The sequence below is a fragment of the Cebidichthys violaceus genome, unplaced genomic scaffold (genome assembly GCF_023349555.1).
Source record: "Cebidichthys violaceus isolate CVI_PGR_0920_01 unplaced genomic scaffold, fCebVio1.0.p SCAF_14, whole genome shotgun sequence".
Classification (NCBI taxonomy): domain Eukaryota; kingdom Metazoa; phylum Chordata; class Actinopteri; order Perciformes; family Stichaeidae; genus Cebidichthys; species Cebidichthys violaceus.
In genome coordinates, this window is record NW_027176307.1 from 16,495,904 (window position 1) to 16,520,573 (window position 24,670).

The 24,670-nt window shown below is 42.7% G+C and overlaps 3 protein-coding genes across 3 annotated transcripts; 2 read left to right on the forward strand and 1 right to left on the reverse strand.

Annotated features, from left to right (window-relative positions):
- Positions 1-223: 223 nt before the first annotated feature.
- On the forward strand, positions 224-6,412 carry LOC137870878 (ankyrin repeat and SOCS box protein 2-like). Its single transcript, XM_068708328.1, has 8 exons — positions 224-502; positions 1,446-1,615; positions 3,479-3,634; positions 3,804-4,049; positions 4,139-4,310; positions 4,567-5,137; positions 5,222-5,375; positions 5,874-6,412. Exons 1-8 carry the CDS (start codon positions 225-227, stop codon positions 6,041-6,043), a joined length of 1,917 nt encoding a protein of 638 aa, XP_068564429.1. The 5' UTR covers position 224; the 3' UTR covers positions 6,044-6,412.
- A 2,630-nt stretch (positions 6,413-9,042) lies between these two features.
- Positions 9,043-17,786, forward strand: LOC137870879 (ankyrin repeat and SOCS box protein 2-like). The gene is made up of 10 exons (XM_068708329.1): positions 9,043-9,116; positions 9,534-9,833; positions 12,670-12,780; positions 13,822-13,991; positions 14,087-14,242; positions 14,809-15,054; positions 15,846-16,017; positions 16,507-17,074; positions 17,257-17,410; positions 17,650-17,786. Exons 2-10 carry the CDS (start codon positions 9,541-9,543, stop codon positions 17,784-17,786), a joined length of 2,007 nt encoding a protein of 668 aa, XP_068564430.1. The 5' UTR covers positions 9,043-9,116; positions 9,534-9,540.
- Positions 17,787-18,859: 1,073 nt separating this feature from the next.
- LOC137870880 (E3 ubiquitin-protein ligase TRIM50-like) lies at positions 18,860-24,131 on the reverse strand. Its single transcript, XM_068708330.1, has 9 exons — positions 23,924-24,131; positions 23,455-23,581; positions 23,135-23,302; positions 21,727-21,822; positions 21,177-21,407; positions 20,160-20,182; positions 19,941-20,071; positions 19,549-19,730; positions 18,860-19,473 (listed from the first exon to the last, which is right to left on the reverse strand). The coding sequence occupies exons 1-9, from the start codon at positions 24,022-24,024 to the stop codon at positions 19,006-19,008; spliced, it is 1,527 nt and encodes a 508-aa protein (XP_068564431.1). The 5' UTR covers positions 24,025-24,131; the 3' UTR covers positions 18,860-19,005.
- Positions 24,132-24,670: the final 539 nt, after the last annotated feature.

A 24,670-nucleotide genomic window follows, 5' to 3' on the forward strand; every position in this document is an offset into this window, starting at 1 on the left:
CAGAGAAAGAAACACCACTGACCTCCATAACTTCATTCACTCTTCTCACATTTAGCAGCAGGTTGAGGCTCAAATAACTGGCTGCTGTTTCCATGCAGAGCAGTGATTTATCTAACTGTGGATTTAATGGGAAACACTGCTGCTGGATATCAAGGACACTTCTTCTGACTTCAGTCTGAAGCTCTTCTGAACAGTTCTTTCCTTTTCTGAGTAATAGATCCAACATGAACCTGGATGACTACAGTGTTTACAGTCAGCTGACTGATGAGGAGCTGCTACAGATCGCTGTGGAGAGAAGCCTTTGTGATCAGAGCACATCATCATCATCATCATCCTCAGCCCCCGTTGTGCTCAGTGGATCAAACCCCACACAGAGACTTCCTGAACCCCCCAGACACCTGAACTATGTCCCTCCATCTCAACCTCCACCTCCAAATCCCCCCGATGTCCCTCCCTGTGCAAACCCCCCAACAGGCCAGTTCCTCTATGAAGCCCCGAAGAGGTGAGTAAGTCGAGACCGAACAGACCAGATACGAGGTGAAAACATCTGTAAATAGCAGTGGCATGCATTTTATACCTAGGCCTTCAGTGCTGTCTGACTCATTATGACACCCTCTGTCTGGGTGGACGACGAGCTCGTCGTCGCCCTCTCTCTGGTTGGACGACGAGCTCGTTGTCGCCCTCTCTCTGGTTGGACGACGAGCTCGTCGTCTCCCTCTCTCTGGTTGGACGACGAGCTCGTCGTCTCCCTCTCTCTGGTTGGACGACGAGCTCGTCGTCGCCCTCTCTCTGGTTGGACGACGAGCTCGTCGTCGCCCTCTCTCTGGTTGGACGACGAGCTCGTCGTCGCCCTCTCTCTGGTTGGACGACGAGCTCGTCGTCTCCCTCTGTCTGGGTGGACGACGAGCTCGTCGTCTCCCTCTCTCTGGTTGGACGACGAGCTCGTCGTCTCCCTCTGTCTGGGTGGACGACGAGCTCGTCGTCTCTCTCTGTCTGGGTGGACGACGAGCCCACTCAGACAGATTGATGGACCTGGAGTAAGGGGGTAGGTTGTTACACCTTCTGTTGGTACATTAGCGGGTCGAGTCGGAGTCATACCTTCCTTCATACATATCTTTGTTTGAAAGCACAAAACTCATTGTCCTCAGAGGTTCTCTATGCTTCATTTATGATGACCAACCAGTTGGACTTTTGTATTCACTCCCAACAGAGTGAGATGTTTCATCAGATACCTGCTCCTAACTGCCATGTGTGGTCCTCCACACTTCTCAGTCTGGTAGATTAAGGATTTAACATCTGTTGGTTACCCAATCATTACTTACTGACCTGAGTCCTTCAACAAAAGTTGGATGTTTGCATGCAGTTGTTTAGATGTTAAGTTACAGTTTCTAATTGTTCTCTGTTCCTGTTCTTCATAATGCTTATTCCTTCCGTTTTAATTTCAGACAGTTAAGTCCTCTGAAGTCCCTGATTATGAACGGAGATGCAGAGGCTCTGATGGCTTTGGTTGGACAGAAGTCCAGCAGTCTGATGGAGCCAGATAATGAAGGCTCGATTGCTCTTCATGAAGCTGCTTTTTACGGACAGCTGCAATGTGTCGCAATCCTCATCAGAGGTGAGGAGCTGGTTACTGGTTGTTTGATAAGGAGAGGAATTTATTTAATTAATGCTTTGTTCTTCATGTCAACATCGTTGTCAAACGCACGCTTTTTATAATGCATAAACCAATTCCATTCCTTGAGTTCAGTGGAGAACACGTCTTCCTTCAACATTCCAAATGTGTCATGCTTTATTTCCTAGCTTTATGATTGATATTGTGAGGATCCACCGATATGCTGATGACACTGTCCTCTACTTCTCCAGTTCTGTTCTATTGACAGTACAACTGCTTTGGTGTCATATTCTTTAACTAAGAATTTTTCTGCAGATACTTCAGCTGATATTGTCTTTCATTTTTTACACTTGAACTGGCAGTGATTTCTTTCAATACTTCAAATTCATCTGAACTTTATGGGTCAATTTATCACTAACACATAACTCTTTCCAGTCATTAAAGTAAAACTAGACCTCTACTCATTAAGCACATTTAAACTGACACTTCAATTTATTTCATTAGTAACTATTTCAAATGTTTCAGTGCGAGAACATGCAGAATCTTTTTTTTTTATTTTTTTTTTTATCACAATTGAACCTTCAACAGTATATACACATGGTAGAATCTTTCATTCTCATAATGCCCAAAATGTTGTTTTCATCCTCATTTTTGGCCCAAAAATTTGCATTCAAGGTATCTCTATATTGCATCTGTGTGTTCTCTCTAGCACCAAATGTTGCTTTGGGTTCATGAAGTAACCGAATGAATGAATCGAGGTTCAATTTTCCCCTTAGGTCTTGTTCTTCTTCCCTCATTGGACACACTGTTGCTTGGTTTTACATCATCTTGCACATCCTCTGTCATGATTATGGACATTGCATTCATTGGTACTAGAGGTTCATCAGATTAATTCAGCCATGTTTAACATCCCTTTGAAATGTGTCTCTGTCTTCCACAATGCAGGAAACTGTTCACTTTGTTTTTGGTCTCTTGTGTTATATGACTTGGTGCTATTTTCACACAATTCACACTCTCAACATGGGTTTGCACATGTGAGGCGTTCTCCTTTCCTTTATTTTTGGTATGAGCCCTTTCATTTTATTCACAATATTTTAGTTTCTTTTGGAGCTTTTTGATTTTATTCACCAAGGCAGTGAGTTTAGTTTCTTTTTTCCCAGGCTCCATTTAAAAACTAGCAACAGCAGCATTTATTTAACTCATTTTCCTCCTTTTAATTTCCTTTTTGATTTTCTTCAATAAAAACACATTAAAAAAACAAAATGAAATTCATCAATCAAGCATCACATTCCCACATCAGCAAAGCAGTAGCAACTTGAAAAATTAGATATAAACAGCAGTGAATATGAGACTGCATTCCTTCCTTAACATCCAGCTTAATGTGCACATCCACCTGTAAGGCTCACCTGTCTGTGGTTGGCTGGGACGACTGAAGCTGTCACCCATAAAAGCTGTGATTTATCTCCATGATTAAACTTAAACTTTATTATAGTCGTCATTATACATCGATTCTTTCCGTCCTCTTCCAGTGATGTTTTTTCTCACGCCTTCTTTTTCTTGACTAAATAGCGATATCAGGAAACAAACTGAAAGTCGCTGACAGTTTGAGGTCTCTGACAATCCTTTGGTTCATGTTGTGAAGTTCTTCTACTTCTTACACTCAAAACATTTTTAGAATCTCACACATAAAAAAATAAATATGAGAGCGAATGTTTTCTATTTGCTCTCATATTTATTTTTTTTCAACTGTTTTTTCTTTAGTTATCAAAGACTGATATGGGTATGTATATGCATGTGTATGAATATGTATGTTTGTATGTGTATATATGGTGTATGAAGTCAAACACCGACTCTGTCTGCCCTCAGCTCATCCCGACTCGGTGAACAGATGTACTTTAAAGAATCAGACCGCTCTGCTGCTAGCCGCTGGTCGAAGAAACGTTTCTTGTGTTGATTTTCTCCTGAAGAACGGAGCTGACCCAAACATCGCCAACAAGGACCGAGAGACGCCACTGTTCGCAGGTGAGCTAACGTCACAGTGACATGACAGTGCGCTGAGAGATGCTGTGATGTCACTGTTGTAAAGGGGAAACTACGGAAATGGTTTATAGGGACAGAATCACAAGGCACTGGATCACAAATATGTAACAAACACCCTGAAAAAAGTGGACGCTTTTATTGTTGTTTTCAGCCTGTGAGCAACCGAATGAAGACATTGTAGATCTGCTGCTGAGGTCTGGCGCTCAGGTGAATCGCTGCAGCATTCAGGGAGGAGGTGCTCTTCATGAAGCCTGCAGATATGGACAACTGAAGCTCTGCAGGATGTTACTGGAGGCCGGAGCCCATCTTCACACCAAAAACATCTACGGCATCCAACCGTTCTTCATCGCTGCACAGCACGGACATGCCGACATCATCCACCTCCTGGCTCAGGAAGGTCCGCCGTCTAAACAGGTCCATGACTTATCTTTAGTGTCTGTCAGGAGCTGATGTTAAGGCGTTTCTAAAGGTGTTTCTGTCCCTCAGGTGCAGATATAAATGGACAGGCGGGAGATGGAGCCTCGCCGCTGTTTGAAGCCTGTAAGAATGGCCATGTTTCTGCTGTGAATGCGCTGCTGTTTCTGAAAGCTGACTGTAACCAATCCATGAAGTCGGGCCTGCTGCCTCTCCATGTGGCTGTTCAGAACAAACATTCACGGTCTGAGATACTTCCTGTCCGTCACCTTTTTACCTTGTTTTGTCTTACCTTTGATACGTTTAAATCCACTGGAACTCTGTGATTGCTAAGTTCCTCCACCATATTTTTATGCATATTTATAGATCAAACTTAAATCGCTCTACAGTAAAAACAGTGTCTGGTTTTCTGGTGTCAGAGAGCTAGACCAACTCACTATCAGCCCAACTCGTCTGACTCTGCTGGTGATCTCCCTCACAGGTACTTTTCATTTTTCCAGAATTGTGTCGATGCTGCTCCCGGTGACCAGCAGGGTCAGAATCCAGCACAGCGGCATCAGTCCTCTGCACATTGCCGCAGAGAAGAACAGCGATGACATCATGGAGCTGCTGATCGAGTCCGGCTTTGATGTCAACACCAAGCTGTCGGAGGACCGCTCCAAGATGTACAAGGACCGCCGGATTACGGCAGTCTACTTCTCCGTCTACAACGGGAACCTGCAGGCCACCAAGATGCTGCTGGAAGCCGGAGCTGACCCCAACCTGGACATATTCAACCCGCTGTTCATTGCCGTCCAGCTTGGCCAGATGGACATGGCAACACTACTGCTGAGGTACGGTGCCAACGTCAACGCTCAGATCTCCCCCCAGCCGTCCAGGTTCCCGGTGGCCATCCTGCTCAGAATGGAGTCTCTGCCGATGCTTAAGCTGCTGCTGGACAACGGCTGCGACGCCCGGCCCTGCTTCCACTGTCCGTATGGCCCAAAAAGTCACCCGGCCGTCAGGCCATCAAGCCATCCCATCGAAGAAATGCGGATAAGCAGAGATGCACCGCCGCAGCGCAGCATTCAGGTCACAAATAGCCACATCTGTCTAATTGCACAAATCAGAGCTTGTGAATGTGTTCGACAAAGGGTCTCCTCTATGTTGTTTCAGTTCTGTGAGGCTGTCTCCAGCTCATCTTTCTGGCTTACAGCTGGTCCGATCATCTCGATGCTCTTGGACTACGTCAGTCATGTCCGTCTCTGCTCTCGGCTGCTGGAGGTTCTGGAGAGTTGCAGCGACTGGGCGCCGATCAAACTGAAAGCGCGTAAGAAACAAAAACACCACTGACAATTGACAGGAAATGGCCATAGCAACAGTAACTATGTGTAGGCGGGGCTGAGGTCACTCCAGAGTTCCGAAAAATGTTCTCTAGTTTCCAGAAAGGTTTGTTCCCCTACATAACAGTTTGAGCTCCTAAAAGTGTCTTTGTTTTTAAAAAGGTTTGTGTTCCCCTAAAAGTTTCTGAGCTCCTAAGAAAGGTTTCTGAGCTCGATGAGGTTCCTATAACAGTTCCTGAGTTTTAGAAAATTGTACGAAGTGGTGCCTCACTCTGATTGGCTGGCTGAGTTTGGGGCGGGGTTTAAGTAGGAAGCCCACAGAACAGTGATCATGGGTCTCATTTATTACCGTTGTGTAGCACACGTAAGCCACTTCCCACGCAAATGTTGTGATCTATCAAAAGAAAGATTTAGTGTGGATCCTATGTTTCATAAAGAGAGTCCAGGTCTGTCTAACTGGTCCTCTGTCTGTGGTTTCTCTTCAGTTCCTCCTCACCCTCTGATGCAGCTCTGCAGGTTGGAGATCAGACATCTGGTCGGAGTCCAAAGACTCAAACTGATCCGCACTCTGCCACTTCCTATGAGACTCATCCGTTTCCTGCACTATGACATCACTGCCCACTCACCTGATGTCCACTGTTATGACACAAAGTGACGTGTAAATATAAGGAGCTGTAGCTGATGAGCTAACACTTTTCAATAGAAAGGTATATAGAGGGAAAAATAAAGTTCTCCAGTTAGCAAGCTTCTTAGCCTGTTAGCTTAGCTTCGGTCATTACACCTGAAACAAGTCACCTGTTAAATATAAAATCACTTCTAAACTTAAATAACTTTCATTAATTTTGTTTTGGAAGGCTTCCTGTGTGCGGTGGTCACTTCACTTCTGTTGAACTTATCCTTCTGGTTTTATACCACATTGACCGGATTATAAAACATTTCCCAGCAGCTCTTCTTTTGAAGACGATGCCATGTTTTAATGTTTAAATATTTATCTTAATGTTTGTGAGGGCAGTTGTGTAACTGGAGGTGGAGAATAAAATCAATCAATTAAACATGTCACATAATCTACAATGTGTTTACTTACTTTGGATCATCTTCACATTATGTTCAGTAGAACATCACAGACAAACTATAGAGATATGCTGATGTACACAATCCTTCTTGTTACAGTGCAAAGATTGAGTCATATCGAAAGCCGATTTATTCCATATCCTTGATATCAGACAGCTATTTTCTCAGCTAGTTTGGTCTTTGTCAGCACTAGTTGAACAAAAATTCCTACTAGTCTTTTTATTAGTATTAGTACAGTGATGATAATTGTCTTTATTAGTATTATTACAGTGATAATAACTGTCTTTATTAGTATTAGTACAGTGATAATAACTGTCTTTATTAGTATTAGTACAGTGATAATAACTCTTTATTAGTATTAGTACAGTGATGATAACTGTCTTTATTAGTATTAGTACAGTGATGATAACTGTCTTTATTAGTATTAGTACAGTGATAATAACTGTCTTTATTAGTATTAGTACAGTGATAATAACTGTGTCTTTATTAGTATTAGTATAGTGATAATAACTGTCTTTATTAGTATTAGTACAATGATAATAACTGTCTTTATTAGTATTAGTACAGTGATAATAACTGTCTTTATTAGTATCAGTACAATGATAATAACTGTCGTTATTAGTATTAGTACAGTGATTATTACTGTGTCTTTATTAGTATTAGTACAGTGATAATAACTGTGTCTTTATTAGTACAGTGATGATAACTGTCTTTATTAGTATTAGTACAGTGATAATAATTGTCTTTATTAGTATTAGTACAGTGATAATAACTGTCTTTATTAGTATTAGTACAGTGATAATAACTGTCTTTATTAGTATTAGTACAATGATAATAACTGTCTTTATTAGTATTAGTACAGTGATAATAACTGTCTTTATTAGTATTAGTAGTGATAATAATTGTGTCTTTTAGTATTAGTACAGTGATGTTTTTTGTGTCTTTATTAGTATTAATACAGTGATTAAAAGTCTCTATAGCTGTTAAATATGAATCAGCTGATTCAATTTTGATCATAACCAGACGTCGCTTCACGTGTGATGACACAAAGGAAAGGACGTCTCATATCTCTTAAAACATGTTTCCTTGTTTCCTCTCTCCTCGCATGGTTTCCTTGCATCTCTTCATGCATCCCTGGTGGGAGGGACTGAGAAGCAAGGAAAGGACGCAAGTGAGGAAATTGGATGCAATCAAGACATTTTGGATGAACCCCATTACAACACAGGTGATCACTGGAAAAAGGAGGGAAAACCAACAAGACAGGAATTCAAAGAAACACAGGACACAAGAGACAGGGAACTTCAAAATAAAACAGGAAACAAACTAAACCAAAATCAAGATTGTGATATTGTGAACTGGTCAGTGGATGTTTACTGGTTTTAGTAGATGTGTGACTATGCAGTTTAACTTTAATTAACTACTCTTTACTGAGTGTTGTTTTAAATGTTTTAATCTAACAGCTCAGTTCTGACCTTGTCTGTTCACTTTACAGCAGCTGAATCTAAAAATAACACACACTCACACACACACTTACTAACCCTAATTTAACTAGATTAGAACTAGTCATCTGCTTGGTTAGTTTATCAGTCAACTGGTAAATCAGGTAGTTTTATTTCAGTGTGTAGTGGTAGCAGTATTAATAATAATAAACCTTATTTTCTCAGCACTCTCTCATCACTCTCACCTGCTCACTCTGCTGCACCTACTATTTAGAACTCAGTCTCACACACACTCACTGCCAGATCGTTCTCCGCATTTACCCTCCAACTGTTTGGACTGCCTGCCTGTTTGGACTTCACCGCCTTGCCTCTGCCCCGGTAAACGACTCAGCCTTCTGTCCCCGACCACGAGATTCCACCTCTGGTTCCTCTGGTTTCTGTCGGCCTTCTCCCCTGATGGCTTGGCGTTCCACCGAGTGGATTTCTCCACGTGTGCATATCCAAGACTGTTTGCCTGTTGTATGTTCAGTCTGGAATAAAGTTTTGTTCCAACTATTCCGTGTGTCCGTCGTACTGCTTCTGGGTCCTTACCACATCCGTTACAGGCAGATCTCAAATAAACAAAACATTTGGAGTAATTGGAGATAAACCAGGGATATAACCTCGCAAAATTCTGTTTAACTCTAGACAAAGCTACAGACTAACCGAGGAAAGATTTGTGATTAATTCTGTAAAGATCAGGGATTAACCTGGAAGAAACCTGTACTAAACCAGGATACATCTGGGATTAATACTGTAAAAATCAGAGATTGTCAGATTGCAGATTAATCTTTGAAAAATCTCAGATAATCTCTGGACGGAGAGATCATCCCAGGAAAGCTGATTAATACATGGATTAATTTGATTCTGATCTATTAATCCTGGACACATCTGGTATTGATCAAGTTTATTAAACATGGTGTCAATATTTACATTAAACATGGTTATTCTGTTGAATTGACACTGTTGCAGGTTCAGGAAATCTGTAACATAAGAGGTCAGCTGATCAACAAGCTCAGACTTCAGGTCCTCAAAATAAACACTAAGTACCCCCCCCCCCCCCTCACAGTGAAATGTGTCGTCTCCATTACAGAAGCAGGACGGACTCAAATAACACATGGAAGTGTTTTAAGTCAGAGGAATAACTGGATCAATGTAAAAAAGTACTTTTAAAAATATGTGAGTACTTTTCTTTTTCAGTAATATTCATGTTTTACTGCTTTTAAGTGCTGCTTATATGAAGTTTTACTGTCAGTGCTGCTGTCAGTTGTCTGGTGTTTTATCTTAACAGACTTGTATGAAGTCGGTGCTGCTATCTGTGGTTTGATGTTTTATCTTAACAGAGTTGTATGAAGTCAGTGCTGCTTTCTGTGGTTTGATGTTTTATCTTAACATCAAACCACAGACAGCAGCACTGACTTCATACAAGTCTGTTAATTAACAGACTTGTATGAAGTTAGTGCTGCTGTCTGTTTGATGTTTTATCTTAACAGACTTGTATGAAGTTAGTGCTGCTGTCTGTTTGATGTTTTATCTTAACAGACTTGTATGAAGTCGGTGCTGCGGTCTGTTTGATGTTTATCTCTGACCTCACAGCACCATCATGGCAGCAGCCAGCAACTCTTGCTCAGAAGCATTCGAGGATTATTCTCTCTACAGTAACCTGAATGATGACGAGCTGCTGCAGCTCGCCATCGAGCGCAGTCTGACTGATGCACCCTGCGATGCCTCCAATGCCATCACCTCTGCTACTGCCAACTCACCTCCTCCCCCACCTGACAGCAGCAGCCTGAACCCTGCGGCCAGAGCCACTAATCAATCAAAGCATCCGACTCCAGCCCAGAGCTCTGTACACTACAGTTCTCCAAATCCTCCGAGGGAACAGCTTCCTGATCCGTATGTAATCTCACACAGTTTTTATTATTCTCCATATTGTGAGTATGAGAACGACAACAGTGGAGAAGGGCTTCATGTTGGTCCTCATTGTACAGCACTATCATTAAAGCAGATTAAGTGTGTGTTTAAAAATGTTAAAATAAGGAATACATGTACACTACTGTAAAAGTTATAATTACCCGTCATAATGATGTTCTTTTTCTTCTTTCCTTCAATAATAACCATTTGCCATTTTAATTCAGGCACCAAATGCTTACTTACAGTTGAAATGTTTTTTTACCAAAAGAAGAAGAATGAAATGATTCAGACTTCTGTTTAGTAGTTGTCCCCTCATTGTTACATGACAGGGAGAATACTGTTGGAACTTGGATGTTAAATTTGCTCTGAATATTGAGTTAGGCCCTTTTTCTTTAGGCCCCCTGCATTCTACTCAGTGGTTAGATTGGAGAGGTTTAGTTTCTTTTAGCAATTGCTGGTGATGTATTCTATTATTTTTCACATCAGATGTATCTTTTTATCCTTCTGTCTGGTTGATGAGTCCTGCATGGATCCAGTTTTGCAAACCCAGACATCCCAGTGGCCATTTTGTTTTGTAATCCATGCGGCCTCAGTTGCTATTCCAGCCCAGTATTACGAAATGGTCACGAAATGCAACGCCTCAGGTTTTCCCAGAAAGAGCTGGAAAGCGTTGTTGGCGAGAGAGACGTTTGGAATACGTCCTAAGCAACCTGGCTCCCATAAGTGGAAGACGACGGATGGATGGATGTTTCACTGGCGCTACTGACGCCCTTGAATCTAACGACCGTAATTGCGCTCTCCATCTTCACACCTTTTATGCTGAGGTGACTGATGTTGCTAGTTTTAGAACCACTGGCAAAAACAATGGCTAAGTTGAATATTTAAAAAAAAAAAAAAAAAAAACACCAACACCTTTGCTGCATCCATCTGTAACCATGACACTGACCAGATTTTTCCAGTTGCTGTTCAATGAAGGTGGCCAACTCAGCCACATCTGTTTTATTCTTTCTACTCCAAAGCTGCTTTCAAGGGTGTGTTTGCTCAGTACACTCCCACGTGAAACAGTAAGCAATTGAAGTATTTCATGTGTCGTAAAGCCACTGGGCAACTATTACAATTTTTAATTGCGATTAATCGCATGATTTTCTGCGATTAATCACATTGTTATGCGCAAAGTTCAATAATTAATTAAAAAAACAGCAAAATGTCTGTCTTCTGTTTTCATACAGTCAGACCATGTGAACACAGCTCCCACTGTTCATCAGTATAATGCACCGTAACTCAGAGGTGACGACGGTTACCCGGCGATGTCCGGTAGTCTCCGGTGAGAGACGGCCGGTGCGCATTGTGACTCCGTCTCTTTTGTAGTCCTCTCCTCTTTGTACGACTCGTGTGTTCTTCTGGTGACGGTGCGTCTGGAGGGAGGCTCCTGCGTGACGTCATTCATGATCCTGAGAACGTTCCTCAGACCGACGTCTTCTCAACACTAGTCGTCCTGCAGTTTGTATCTCTCCACTTCTCTGTGGCGTCTGTTAGCTCGTCTTTAGTTTATCTCTACTTCTCCACACGCTGCATCAACGTAGTGATGAAGACTCCTCCACACGCTGCATCAACGTAGTGATGAAGACTCCTCCACCGCTGGTTTGGTGATTTGCTGGCATCAACGGTGTGGATTGCATTTAAAAAAATGTCATCAAAATAATTGTTGGCGTTAATTAATGAATGCGTTAACACGATAATAACGCGATAACTTGCCCAGCACTAGTTTAAAGTAGTCTTCAATGTACTCAATGTAGGGTAACCTATGAAGAGCTGCTTCTATGACTGTTGTTAAAATATCTCCAAAATTTGACTTTCTATCTCAGAATTTTGTCCGAAAAATTCATAATTAAAAAAATATAATTCATTTTTATTTATTCTTTTCTTGCTGGCGGAAAAAAAATAAATAAAAAACAACAACTTTTTTTTCTTTTTTTGCTGGCAGAAATGGGTTTCCATTCTTTCTTCATCCTAATCTCTCTTCACTGTTCTGTGCAGTGACAGAGCCTCTCCCTGCTGTTAACAGACTGTTATGCTACCAGCTAGCAGCTGTAACATTACCCAGCTGTTCGGTTGTGTAAATTTGGAAATGTACAATTATTAGTTTTACAATTTTCTTATGTGTCACAATTTGTTGTGTGCCATAGTGTTTTATGCTGTTGAAGAGTTAGTTGTTTGTTATTAATTGATATTAACTGTTGTGTTAAAAAGTTATACCATGAGTGAGAAAGGTATGCAGTTATTAGAGGTTCCTATCAATGCAAATAGACCTTTCTGAGGCCAAGGGCTCTTCACGGCTTCTCTCTGGTGTGGTTGTTTTTGAAAAAAGTAAATTGTACTAGAAATTAAAAATAATATATCAAAAGAATATGTGTACTCAGCAGGGACTGAAATATCTCTAATTTAATTGATATTGAATTAGAAATAATATTAATAATAATAATGCATATTATTTGTAACGCACTTTTTATTCAGAAAATCTCAGAGTGCCACAGAGCCATTACATAGTAAAAACATAGTATTGAATTGGGACCTTGTAAATCAGAATCAAATCGATTTGGGAAATCAGTGCCGATACCTAGCTATAGTCTTTAGTCTTAGAGTTATAAGTGTTCAAGTCGTTAGTCAGTCAAGTTAATGTCAACTATTCTCTTGGCCTATTTTCCCCCTCAACCTAACTTCCTGTGAAGACAGAAGTTTATTTGCATCAAAAAGGTGCCTCAATGTTGTGTCAGTCTCTGTGCTCTGATTGGCTGTTGTCTTTGTGTTGCTGACTCAGGAAGACGTTTGATGGGATGGTCAGTCACTTCATGACGGGTTCTGGGAAGCGCATGGTGGAATATCGCAGAGCTGACGGCACTCTGGTTCTCATTGCTCCAGAACCTGAAGAGTGAGTCAAGTTCTGTTCATGAACCATCTCTGGATGAGGAACTACCTGTATCAACTGTTGCATCTCTGCAAGTGAAACCATCATAATTCATTTTTGTTATTAATCCATGACGATTTGTGCAATTATAGAAAGAATAGGCACTGTTTCATTTTCATGGTCAGTGCAGGTTATTCTTCTTACCTCAGAACTACCCTCCAGTGTAACACCTCAAATCCAAAAGCATTAATTAAACAAAGACAGAGTAAGAGCAAGTCCATGTATACTGAGGTCAGAATCAGGTGAGGGTCCAAACCAAAAAGACAGTCAAGCTTATCCAGATGTGGGTCAGGCAAGAACATAGACCGGAAAAGTTGGCAACTGCTATCTAGATAGGCAGGGGATGAATGTAGATGCTATATTACCTCGTTCTATTTCCCAACTCATCACATACGGACGCTTAGTCAGGCCAAGTTGGCATCACTTAGGTTTAACTAAACTACTTGATTAGGTTTACGTTGTTAACATCCGTTAGGTAAACATAGGTATTTGGCCCTGAAATGAAATGGACTTGGTATATGTACTGCGAGGCTGATAAGGGAAATAGGAAGGGGGTGAGTAAAAGGTTGGGGAAGTTCAGGTGACGGTAGCGGCAGGAAAGGATGTTACTGCAGAGCAGGAGGGAGTAGGAGGGTAGGGAGTCAGAAAATATCAGAGTGAACGGAGCAGGTAACAATGAATATTAACAACTGGCTGAAGTTGTGACGTGAAGGGTTGTTGGTTCATATTTTGGGTGTGTTTGAGAATCAGGTGAGGTGAGGATGGAGAGGTCAGGTGAGGCAGGTGAGGATGGAGAGGTCAGGTGAGACAGGTGAGGATGGAGAGATCAGGTGAGACAGGTGAGGATGGAGAGGTCAGGAGAGACAGGTGAGGATGGAGAGGTCAGGTGAGACAGGTGAGGATGGAGAAGTCAGGTGAGATAGGTGAGGATGGAGAAGTCAAGCGAGACAGGTGAGGATGGAGAGGTCAGGTGAGACAGGTGGCTCATGGGTATTTTCCCTGCAGGGAGGAGGAGCCTCTGTTCAAAGCGATCCGCGTCGGTGATGTGAGCAGAGTGAAAGCGTTGGCGGTGCGTCTGAAAACAGACTTGATGCTGCCGAATAAACCGGGCTGGCTGGCGATCCACCAGGCGGCGTGGTTTGGTCAGGACACCTGTCTGCAAGTACTGCTGTCAGGTAGATCTGTACACACACACACACACGCACACACATAGGTACCGACACATCACAACAAAATCCAAAGAAGTACTTTTCTGTGTTTTTGTGCCCAGCTCAGCCGGGGATGATCAACAAAAAAACAGAGCGCGGGGAATCGGCGCTGCTGGTTGCTGTCAGCAAAGACCAGCTGCGATGTGTTCAGGTGCTGCTGGAAAATGGAGTAGACGCCAACATCCCAAACTATGACAAAGAGACTCCTCTTTACAGAGGTGAATCTTACAGGAAGTGAAGTCAGAGTCCCAACAAAAGATGTACATGAACACATGTCATACACTGACTTTACTAAAGGAGCTGTGTTATCTTTAAAACAATAAATCAGTTGTCTACTATTCGTAGAATACTAAATTATTTGAATTTGGTACTCTTTATTTTATATATATTTAATAGTGTTTTGCCTTTATTGGCAAAACAGAGTACTAACTGATTCCAAAGCCCACCACCCGAACTGTGAGTACCTCTGGATACCAAATATGTTGAGCTCTGTTTCTGAGCAGTGGTTCTCTGTTGACCTTCACTATGTTTGAGCTAATCAAAGAGCTTGGTCTCTGTGTTCTTGGTAATAAGCGCTTGATAAATAAAATGAATAAATAATAATAAATAAAATAAAATAAAATAATAATAATAATACAATATTATTATTATTATTATTATAACTCTGAAGGAAAATATTTATATTTATGATAAGTTGTCATCTGGACTCAACTGGTGTAGACAGAAGCTGGAGAAAGTAATGAGGATGTTTCCTTCAATAAACTCTTGTTTTCTTTCTCTGCAGCCTGTGAGAGGAACATCCCTGCTATGGTGGCAGCGTTGTTGAACCACGGTGTGGCGGTGAACACTCACTGTATTTGGGGTTGCACCGCCCTGCACGAAGCCGCATGTCGAAACAACGTGGAGATCTGTGAGATGCTGCTGAAAGCTGGAGCTAAACACAACCTCTCCAACATGTACGGCATCTCACCGCTGTTCACTGCAGCTCAGAGCGGGCAGCTCGCCGCCCTGCGCCTCCTCCTCAAACACGGTACAACGTTTATGTTATTGTTCTACTGCATCTGCTAACTGTAACCATAGTAGTGTGTAGAAGAAAAAGCACAGAATAATCATAGAGCAGGTCTAACCAGGATACTATAATCTATATCTAGATGTAAACAACCACAAGAGTGTGCTAATCTGGTATCTTCTGATTAGAGAGAGATACACCCTCCTCTACTGAATGAATCCTGTGGACATGGTTTGTAAAGTTTACAGTATTTTGGGGCAAAGTTCAGTTTAGATCAATTTCAGTTTAGTTCAATTACACCTCGCTGAAAAACAGAATAGTGCTCATCACTTCTGCAGCTGCAGAGAGATCACTGATGCCCTATACATTGTTAAGGGAGCAGGGACTTCTGAGACTATCTTTCAGGAACTACATTTAGTGCCTGGTTCCACTGGTTGAAACACAGGTAAAGTTCCTCAAAAGATTCCTGTTCCTGTGATGGAAACAGTACGTTGACGCACACTATAGTGTCCTTCATGAAGTCAGGAACAATTAAATACAATTTTATCTGTATAGCCCGATATCACAAATCATGTATTTGCCTCAGAGGACTTTACACTCTGTACAGCAAACAACAACAGAAACAGAAAAAAACTTCCCCTCAAAAAAAAAAAAAAACCTCATTGAAAGGGAAAATAACAGGTGAGAGATCCCTCTTCCGGGACAAAATGAAATATTACAAGATTTGCTTCCCATGACATAAGTCTTCCACTTTGATAACCATTGTACCAACTTGGAACCCTAACCCTGAACCCTTCCCTGTCTCCCTACAGGTGCAGACCTTAATGGTCAGGCTGCTGATGGAGCAACCGCTCTGTATGAAGCTGCTAAAAATGGACATGAAGAAATTGTGGAGCTCCTCCTCTCTCAGAACGCTAACGCCAACATACCTGGAAAGACCGGGTTATTGCCGATTCATGTGGCCGCTCAGAGAGGAAGTGACATGTAGGCGCCTGGTTCATGAAGTTAAAATGGGACTAGGATCGTCCCAGCCTCAAATCTTTTTTTAAATATAACTCTAACCCTTATACCATTATTCGAAACCCATCAGTCACTTCTAACCCTATTCGGAACCAGCCAGCAGGCAACTATGTGTAACCCAATTGAATCAGGAGAGACAAGTAAATTAAAAAAAGAGAATTGTTTATTACAAACAGATAGGTGTGATGATATTATGTCTTGACTCTACAGGGAGGTTTGTAATTGAAGGGTGTCTGCCCTGAGCAGCAGCAGGATAAATCTCCCAAAATGGAAATAAAACACAGCCTAAAATGTCCCCCAAAGGAATACCTACTGAACAAGCAGGAATATAACAGTTCATGAAGAATCAAACAAAGATGTCATAATATGCTAAGAGAAGAACCATAACAATGAGCATGACAGAAATTCTCAGGGTCGGTCTCATCTATTTCCTGGAATGTCTCCTGTTTCCAGCGTCGTCTCTATGTTGATCTCGGCCACCAGTAAGACCAGAGTCCGGCGGACTGGTATCAGCCCACTCCACCTGGCCGCTGAGCGTAACCGTGATGACGTCCTGGAGGTGCTGATCAATGCGGGCTTCGACGTCAACGCTCAGCTGTCTGAAGAACAATCAAGGCTGTACCAGGATCGCCGCAGCACGGCACTCTACTTCTCCGTCATCAACAACAACATTGGCGCAGTGCACCTGCTGCTGGAGGCCGGTGCCGACCCAAACCTCGACGTGTTCAGGCCGCTGTTGGTGGCGGCGAGACTGGGCTGCATCCAGACCGTCACCATGCTGGTGGAGCACGGAGCTGACATCAATGCCTCCATCCCCACACACCCCACCACTTTCCCCGCCGTCTACATGTTCTCCATGAAGTACCTGCCTATGTTCAAGTACCTGCTAGACCACGGAGGCCACGCCCTGTCCTGCTTCAACTGTATCTATGGTAACCAACTGCATCCATCAATCAAAACCACGCGATCAGAGGACCTCCCCGGAACCGATAGAGTCCCCCAGCAAAGGGGCGGCGTTCAGGTGACCTGAATCTGTTTAAAACGTTTAAATATAGAACTACACAATGGAGTTCAAGGAAAAGTCAACAAAGTTTAAACTGTTTAAGTTAAATGCAACTTTATTTACTACAGCGATTCAAAAAGTTTCACTGTGAAAAGGAAACAGTTCTTTGATTGACTGAAAGTTCTTTGATTGATTGACAGTTCTGTGAGATGATTTCGGCCCCTAGTATCTGTCGGTGGGCAGGGCCGATTGTTGACGTCCTGTTGGACTACGTTGGTCATGTGACTCTCTGCTCCAGAATAATGGAACACCTGGACAGTTACTCCGGTTGGAGCGCCATTAAGGACAAAGCAGGTGAGTCAGTAACTAATAAACAACTGAAATAGACTGATTAGATGGTCCCCCAATAAACATGTCAGTAAAAAAGTGTTAATGATGTCACCAGTTTGTCTCATAGTTTCCCAGTGATCTCACTGGATTTTATTTTGTTTTCTAGTCATGTTACTGTTTTCTTGTTGTGGTTTTTCAGTGATGTCACAGGTTTTTATTTTGTTGTTGTTGTTGTTGTTGTTGTTGTTGTTGTTGTTTTTCAGCTCCTCCTCGCCCGCTGCTGCAGCTCTGCAGGCTTCAGGTTCTGCAGCTGGTTGGTCGGCGGCGTCTGAAGAAGTTGCCACTGCCTGGTGGTCTGATCCGCTTCCTGCAGCACCAGGAAGGACCTGTGGAGGACTGAAAGGAAACTTTATGTGTTTACACTAAAAGGAGGCTGTTGCTAGTATTAATTAGTATTTATTTATAGTCTGCTTTGTTTTTTGTGAGTAAATCCAGGATCTTAACAACATTTTCTAGGTGTTTGTAAGTTTCTCCTGGATGATGAGCTGGTTGAAGCTGATGTTCCTGCAGTATCTTGGTTCTCTTCTTTTATATTCAAACTAAAAGATTATTGAACTCACTTTTAAATCACTGAATGTACATCACCAGATGTTTCCAGCTCCCTCTATAATGGATGTAACTTAAAACTTATTAGTTTTGTATTGTAACACATTTTATATCTGCAGTCTTTATTTCTTGGTGTGTGTGAGTTGATACTTTTCTATAAACAAACAGAAGATTTCTTAGTTAATAGTTTGTCCACTTTGAGATGAATAAGTAAATTTAATTATTTTTTGTTAGTTAATCTGATGTTTTATTAACGTAACACTAATTATGTTTTAACTTAATTTGTACTGTTTCTATCTTGTACTGTTTCTATCTTGTAGTTTATTATTGTATTGTTTCTGCTCTGTCACACTGGTGATAAATAAGTTCAATAAGGAACAATATTCACACAGCGATGTCTGTTTTTACAATTTCATGTCTTTGTTTCATTTTAATGACAGTTTTACTCTCAGCTGCAGACAAAGTGTTTGATCACCGCTCCTCTTATTGTTCATTATTACATTACATTACAGTCATTTAGCAGCCGCTTTTATTCAAAGCGACTTACAATTCAGTATTTATCCGTAGGCACAGATACAGGAGCAATTTGGGGTTAACTGTCTTGCTCAAGGACACATTGACATAAGACTAGGAGAGCAAGAGCCGGGGATCAAACCGCCGATCGAAGGACGGCTCTGCTCTCCGCTTAACCATGGTCACCCCGTATTAATAACAATGAGGTAATAATGACTTCATACATTTAATGTAACACATTCAAACTGAAACATATCATGAGGCACAAGTATGAACTAAAGTCTGTATGATGCAAATATATTTTATTAATTTCAGTTATTAAATGACAAATACCAGTTTAATAAATGTGTTTTATGCTTCCACTGATCTGAAAACTCTTATTGGATCAGTTTGTTTATCAGTAAATTTGTTTCATTTTTGTAAATGTGTATTTCAAGAGGCTGAGGCTGGGGGAGCAGGTGCTCCTTGTGAGGCTGGGGGAGGAGGTGCTCCATGTCAGGCTAGGGGAGGAGGTGCTCCTTGTGAGACTGGGGGAGGAGGTGCTCCTTGTGAGGCTGGGGGAGGAGGTGCTCCTTGTCAGGCTGGGGGAGGAGGTGCTCCTTGTGAGGCTGGAGGAGGACCAGGTGCTCCTTGTTGTGTCCGCGGTCATGCCAGCAGACGTCCAGCAGAGGGCAGACTTTCCCCTGGACTTCCCCCAGCCTGAAGCTATAGATGAAGCCGAGCTCGTCAGGACTGTCGCTGTTATAGAAGGTCAGACCTCTGCCCTCATAGTCCAGGAAAAGTCCCACCCGGTGGGGGGGGGACAGAACCGGCAGCACCACTCTGGGAGAGGAGAAGGCTTCATAAACTCCATCCTTCAGTCCAATCAACCACACTCCACTCTCTGGATTCTTCCCCAGCTTGGCCTTACGATTGGTCGTTCCTTTGATCAAACCGAGACGCCATTTAGGTTTGTTAGCAACCTCCACCTGGACGTGACAAGAAGCAGAACACTTTACAAACAGCTGTATTCATGAATCATGTGACCCTGCAGCACTGTTTACCTCCCAGTAGTGTTTCCCAGAGGAGAAGCCTCGGTTGGCCAGGACACAGTAACTGTAACTGAACCTCTCTGGATTATCAGGAAGCCTCCGCAGCAGAGCCCCACAGCTCACCACCGTGTCCCCATGATGGAGCTCTAACATCGGGTGAGCAGTCTGAGGATCCAGCCTCATCAGCTCTGGTGCTGGAGGAAGAAGAAGAAGAGGTAGAAGAAGTAAGACAGACAGACCAAGACCTCTGGAAGTGCACTGCACTTTAAGGCTTATTTGACTAATATGTTCTGTGTGTTGAGGAAGATCTTTTGAATTTCATGCCGGAAAGTCAGACTTCTTTTTTGCTTCTGAGCCACCGAACAACGACGACAACAAACGGACGGACGGACGGACAAACGTACCTGGCAGGACTTTTCTCTGCAGTCTCTTCCACACAGTGAGTTTAATGTCGTTGTGGTTGAAACCAGTTTTAAAGTTCAGAGAGCTGAAGATCTTCTCCTCCTTTTGCTGGAGCTCCTGAATCCCTCTGAACCTGAGAAAGAGGAGAAGTGAAGAGTTATCACTGAATGTTTTATCACTAAACCACTTAATTGATGACATGTTTTTGTTTGTTTCGTTACCTTGGAGCGATCGATCCGTACTTCTGTAAAAAGAAACAGAGAAAGACCTTATTTCAGATCTGATCAATAATCTCTCAGGACTGTTCATCAGAAAGACATAATTGATCAGTTTATATTTCTTAGCACCAGTTTAAACCCTCACATTTCAATGTTCCTGCCAAACATCGTCAATGATATGGATAGGATTCAAACATCTTGTCGTTCATTTTGTCTGGAATAATTACAGTAGGGGACAGCGGGGTCGATTGGGACGCTTTTGTATCAACACCAAATGACCTTCCAGTAAAACAGTGAAGAGAATATTGTGATGCCTGAACAGATTCAGGTGTCCTTAGAGCTCAACCCACACGTGAAAGTCAATATGTTAAATGTATAAAGGGTGTATTATCCCTAAAGTCTGCCGCTCCAAGGCGGTTCAGACCAAAAAGTTCATTCAAATTGAAAAGACTGCAGTCTAAAATTGAACATAATGTATTTAAAATATCACTTGTTAACAGATTTCTTTGAGAAAAAGAAAACTTTTGTATAATTGTTATTTGAAATGAAAAGAGTTTCTGACTACCACTAGAGTAAACATTCAGTGAGTGACTTCACAGTGGGCCTTATTCAATCAGATACATCTTTGTCTGCTTTTTCTTTAGTTGTAACAAGGTAGGAACTGTAATCAATACTGTCCCAACGGTCTCAGGGAAAGCAGACACACTTTGGACTCATGTTGCTAGCTCTCACTACATACTGGACAACACCAGATCCCAGATCGTAACAGACCATGATGAAGCCCAGGTGTCCCTTACTACATACCGGACCACACCAGATCCCAGACTGTAACAGACTTACAGTACCATGATTACATTACATTACATTACGGTCATTTAGCAGACGCTTTTATCCAAAGCGACTTACAATTCAGTATCTATCTACACACCGCAGACGCAGCTACGGGAGCAATTTTGGGGTTAAGTGTCTTGCTCATGGACACATTGACATGAGACTAGCAGAGCAGGAGCCGTACAGTACCATGATGAAGCCCAGGTGGCCCTCATTGCTAAGGTCCTGCAGGGTGTTCTGGGCCTCCTGCAGCCGGTTGAGGTTCAGGTTTAACTGGTCCGTCTGGTTCTGGAGCGACGAGATGAGGACGGCAGTTGACGTCTCCACCTGCTGCATGAACCCAGCCTCCTCCACCTCCAGGCAGCGCCGCAGTTCACCAAACTCCTTTCTCACCACCCATTTCAGCACGTCAGACTCGTTCTGATTGGATAGAGAGCAGCAGATAAGATCCCATTCGATTCAGCCCAATCGGTGTGAACGTACAATGCAGCACAATAATGCCAAAGCATGACAATGACATAAAGAAAAGGGTCAAATCAAGAATATATCAGACAACAGAAATTCAAACCTTGCTCTGTGAGTGTTTTTGTGAGTGCTACTGTTGGTGTGTATGTGTGTGTGGTGGTGGTGGTGGTGGTGGTGGGGGGGGGGGGGGGTTGAATGTCTGTCACATGTGAACAACTGAGGATCAAACTGTGGTTGTTAGTTAAACACTTTATGAGTGTAAATGTAGACTCACAGTGATCCTGGATTTGTTGAACGCCATTTTGCAGATCTGATCCTCCAGTTTACGTTTCTGATGCTGGAACTCTGTTATCAGACAGGAAATGTCCTCCTGAGAGAAAGACAGACATGTAAAATACTTCCATTAGTATTGAAGAATCACATTAAGCAGAATGATCATTGTGCTTCAACAGGTTCAGATGCTGCAGTAACATCCTCCAGGTGTTCCCAGGCCAGATGAGATGCATAAATCTTCCAACATATTCCTGGTGAACCCCAGGGTCTCTTACTGGATGAGCCCGCCGTCCAGGAGGATCCTGAATCCGCCTGATCAGATGTTGAACCACCTCTTGTGGTTCTCCTCTGAGCTCCTCTCCAAGTCTCTAAGATTGAGGTCAGTCACCCTGCAGAGAAACCACCTCCATCTCATTCTTTCAGTCCTACCCAGAGAACAGGACCATAGCTTTTTCATAAGAGAACCAGGTCCTCAGACTGGCAGGTGCTGACTGTCAACTGGCTGCTTCACACTAAACCGATGAGACGTCTGAACAAACAGCTGCCTTCTCAGCTGTCATACAGCTGACTGTTTACAGGTACGCCTCAAAATGGTGACCATCCAAAGCCAAACACTAGATACCAGGAGCTGTGAAGGTCACACCAGTTACAGTACAATGGTCATGAACATTGTGACCTTATTGTTGTTAAACTGGAAACACAAAGGTGATATTTGGTTTGTGTTGAACATTAAACTCCTTTAATCTCACTGTTTGATGATATGGCTAATGGCTGCTTATCTGCACTGAGTCAACAACACCAAACTGTTTTTACCTGTTAGCCAACGAGATCAAACGTTTACGCAATTCAATTTGTGAAAAATCATTATTAGAGCAATGTTTGTATCTAAATGAACAGAATGCCATTAGATGCTTTATCTAAACACACAAAACAGCGTTCACCTACAAATCATCTTTATAAATGTATAGAACCTAGATATTTGATGTTTCTAAATGTATACAGGTGTATACACCTTTGTGCTAACAGGTGTGACTTTATGCTAACAGGTCTGACTTTGGCTAAGTGGAGAGCTAACCCTAACCCTAACCCTAACCCGTCCTTCAATCAGAGGATTGGCGGTTCGATCCCCAGCTCCTGCTCCGCTAGTCTCATTCAATGTGTCCTTGGGCACTTAACCCAAGCTGTGCCTACGGTGTATTGATAGATACTGAATTGTAAGTTGCTTTGGATAAAAGCGTCTGCTAAATGACTGTAATAATAATAACTTTATTCTAACAGGTGTGACTTTGTGCTAACAGGTGTGACTTTGACCTTATCTTTGTACCTTCATGCGGCTGTAGACGGAGCTCACAGCCGTGACTTTATGCTAACAAGTGTGACTTTGTGCTAACAGGTGTGTATCTTTGTACCTTCATACGGCTGTAGACGGAGCTCACAGGTGTGATTTTGTGTCCCCTGTGAGCCCCGATGCTTCCACAGAGGCCACAGATCACCGTCTGCTCGTCCTCACAGTAAAGGCTCAGCGGGTTGTGGTGCTGAGGACACGACTCCGGCTGAGCTCCTGAAACACTTACTTCCTGTCAGGAAAAACAACTTTGTGGCAATATAGAGCTGAAAATATTAAATTACTGAATCACATGTTTCACTTGTTAAAGAACAAGATCAAGATCTTGTTAACCTTTTCAAAACTTTCAGGTTTCACAGGTAAACTGATGACAGGTGTTTTTACCTGCAGAGCCTCTATGATTCGAGCCAAGCTGACGTTGGGAGGAGGACTGTCTCCATCGACCGCACAGCGACACACAGGACACTGCAGCTGACCAAGCAGGTCCATTGTCATGGAGCGCACACAACACCTGGACAGGTGAGGACAGGACCGTACAGGTGAGGTCAGTTGAGGACAGGTGAGGACAGGACCGTACAGGTGAGAACAGGACCGTACAGGTGAGGACAGGACCAGACAGGTGTGGTCAGTTGAGGACAGGACAGGTGAGGACAGGTGAGGACAGGACAGGGCAGGTGAGGTCAGGACTGTACAGGTGAGGTCAGGTGAGGACAGGACAGGTGTGGTCAGTTGAGGACAGGTGAGAACAGGACAGGTGAGGACAGGTGAGGGAAGGACAGGGCAGGTGAGGTCAGGACTGTACAGGTGAGGTCAGGTGAGGACAAGACAGGTGTGTCCCATATATCCAACATACCTGCAGTAGGAGTGTCCACACTGTAACATCAGTGGTTCAGTGAAGACGTCAAGACAGACGGGACACCTGAGCTGATCCTCCAGACTTTGACGACGCTCCATGTCCTCACTGATCCCCAAGACCACAATCCGCAGCAACACCAAGACCAGGACCACCGGGTCCAGAACCACCAGGACAAGAACCACAGAGACCACCAGAGAAACCACAAAAGCAAATACAAACAATAAAATACAAAAACAAACAACGTGTCCGAACTTCACTGCTGTTCGTTTGTGTTTCTGCAGCAGATTTGATTCTATTTATAGACTGAGACCTTTTCTTTCTTCTCTGATGTGATTGGATGGACGGACAGAGTGGGCGGGGCCATAAGCTGACTCTATATATAGAAAACATAGTAGAAATGTACTTTTTATATTATTGAATAATGATAATAATAATGATATTACTAATACCAATGATAATGATAATAGTAATAACAACATTAACTATAACTAGAAATTTGATGACGACACGCAGCAACACGCCAGAGGACAGAGGACAAAAGACAGAGGACAGGAGGCTGAAGGACAGAGGACAGGAGGACAAAAGACAGAGAAAAGAGAACAGGAGGCTACAGGACAGACAACACAATACAGAGAACAGAGGACAGGAGGCTACAGGACAGAGGACAGAGTACAGGAGGACAGGAGGACAGAGGACAGGAGGAATGACTGACACTAACAGATGTCTGTGTTCTTTATTCTTTAT

Bases quoted from the DNA above. Each gene is read 5' to 3' on its own strand.
- LOC137870879 (XM_068708329.1), top strand. From the start codon at position 9,541: ATGGCAGCAGCCAGCAACTCTTGCTCAGAAGCATTCGAGGATTATTCT. The intron at 12,781-13,821 runs GTGAGTCAAGTT...TTTTCCCTGCAG, and splicing joins ATTGCTCCAGAACCTGAAGA to GGAGGAGGAGCCTCTGTTCA. The intron at 13,992-14,086 runs GTAGATCTGTAC...TTTTGTGCCCAG, and splicing joins TCTGCAAGTACTGCTGTCAG to CTCAGCCGGGGATGATCAAC.
- LOC137870880 (XM_068708330.1), bottom strand. From the start codon at position 24,024: ATGGAGCGTCGTCAAAGTCTGGAGGATCAGCTCAGGTGTCCCGTCTGT. The intron at 23,303-23,454 runs GTAAAAACACCT...TTTTCCTGACAG, and splicing joins GAATCATAGAGGCTCTGCAG to GAAGTAAGTGTTTCAGGAGC. The intron at 21,823-23,134 runs GTACAAAGATAC...TCTTTCTCTCAG, and splicing joins CCGTCTACAGCCGTATGAAG to GAGGACATTTCCTGTCTGAT.
- LOC137870878 (XM_068708328.1), top strand. From the start codon at position 225: ATGAACCTGGATGACTACAGTGTTTACAGTCAGCTGACTGATGAGGAG. The intron at 503-1,445 runs GTGAGTAAGTCG...TTTTAATTTCAG, and splicing joins CTCTATGAAGCCCCGAAGAG to ACAGTTAAGTCCTCTGAAGT. The intron at 5,138-5,221 runs GTCACAAATAGC...ATGTTGTTTCAG, and splicing joins CGCCGCAGCGCAGCATTCAG to TTCTGTGAGGCTGTCTCCAG.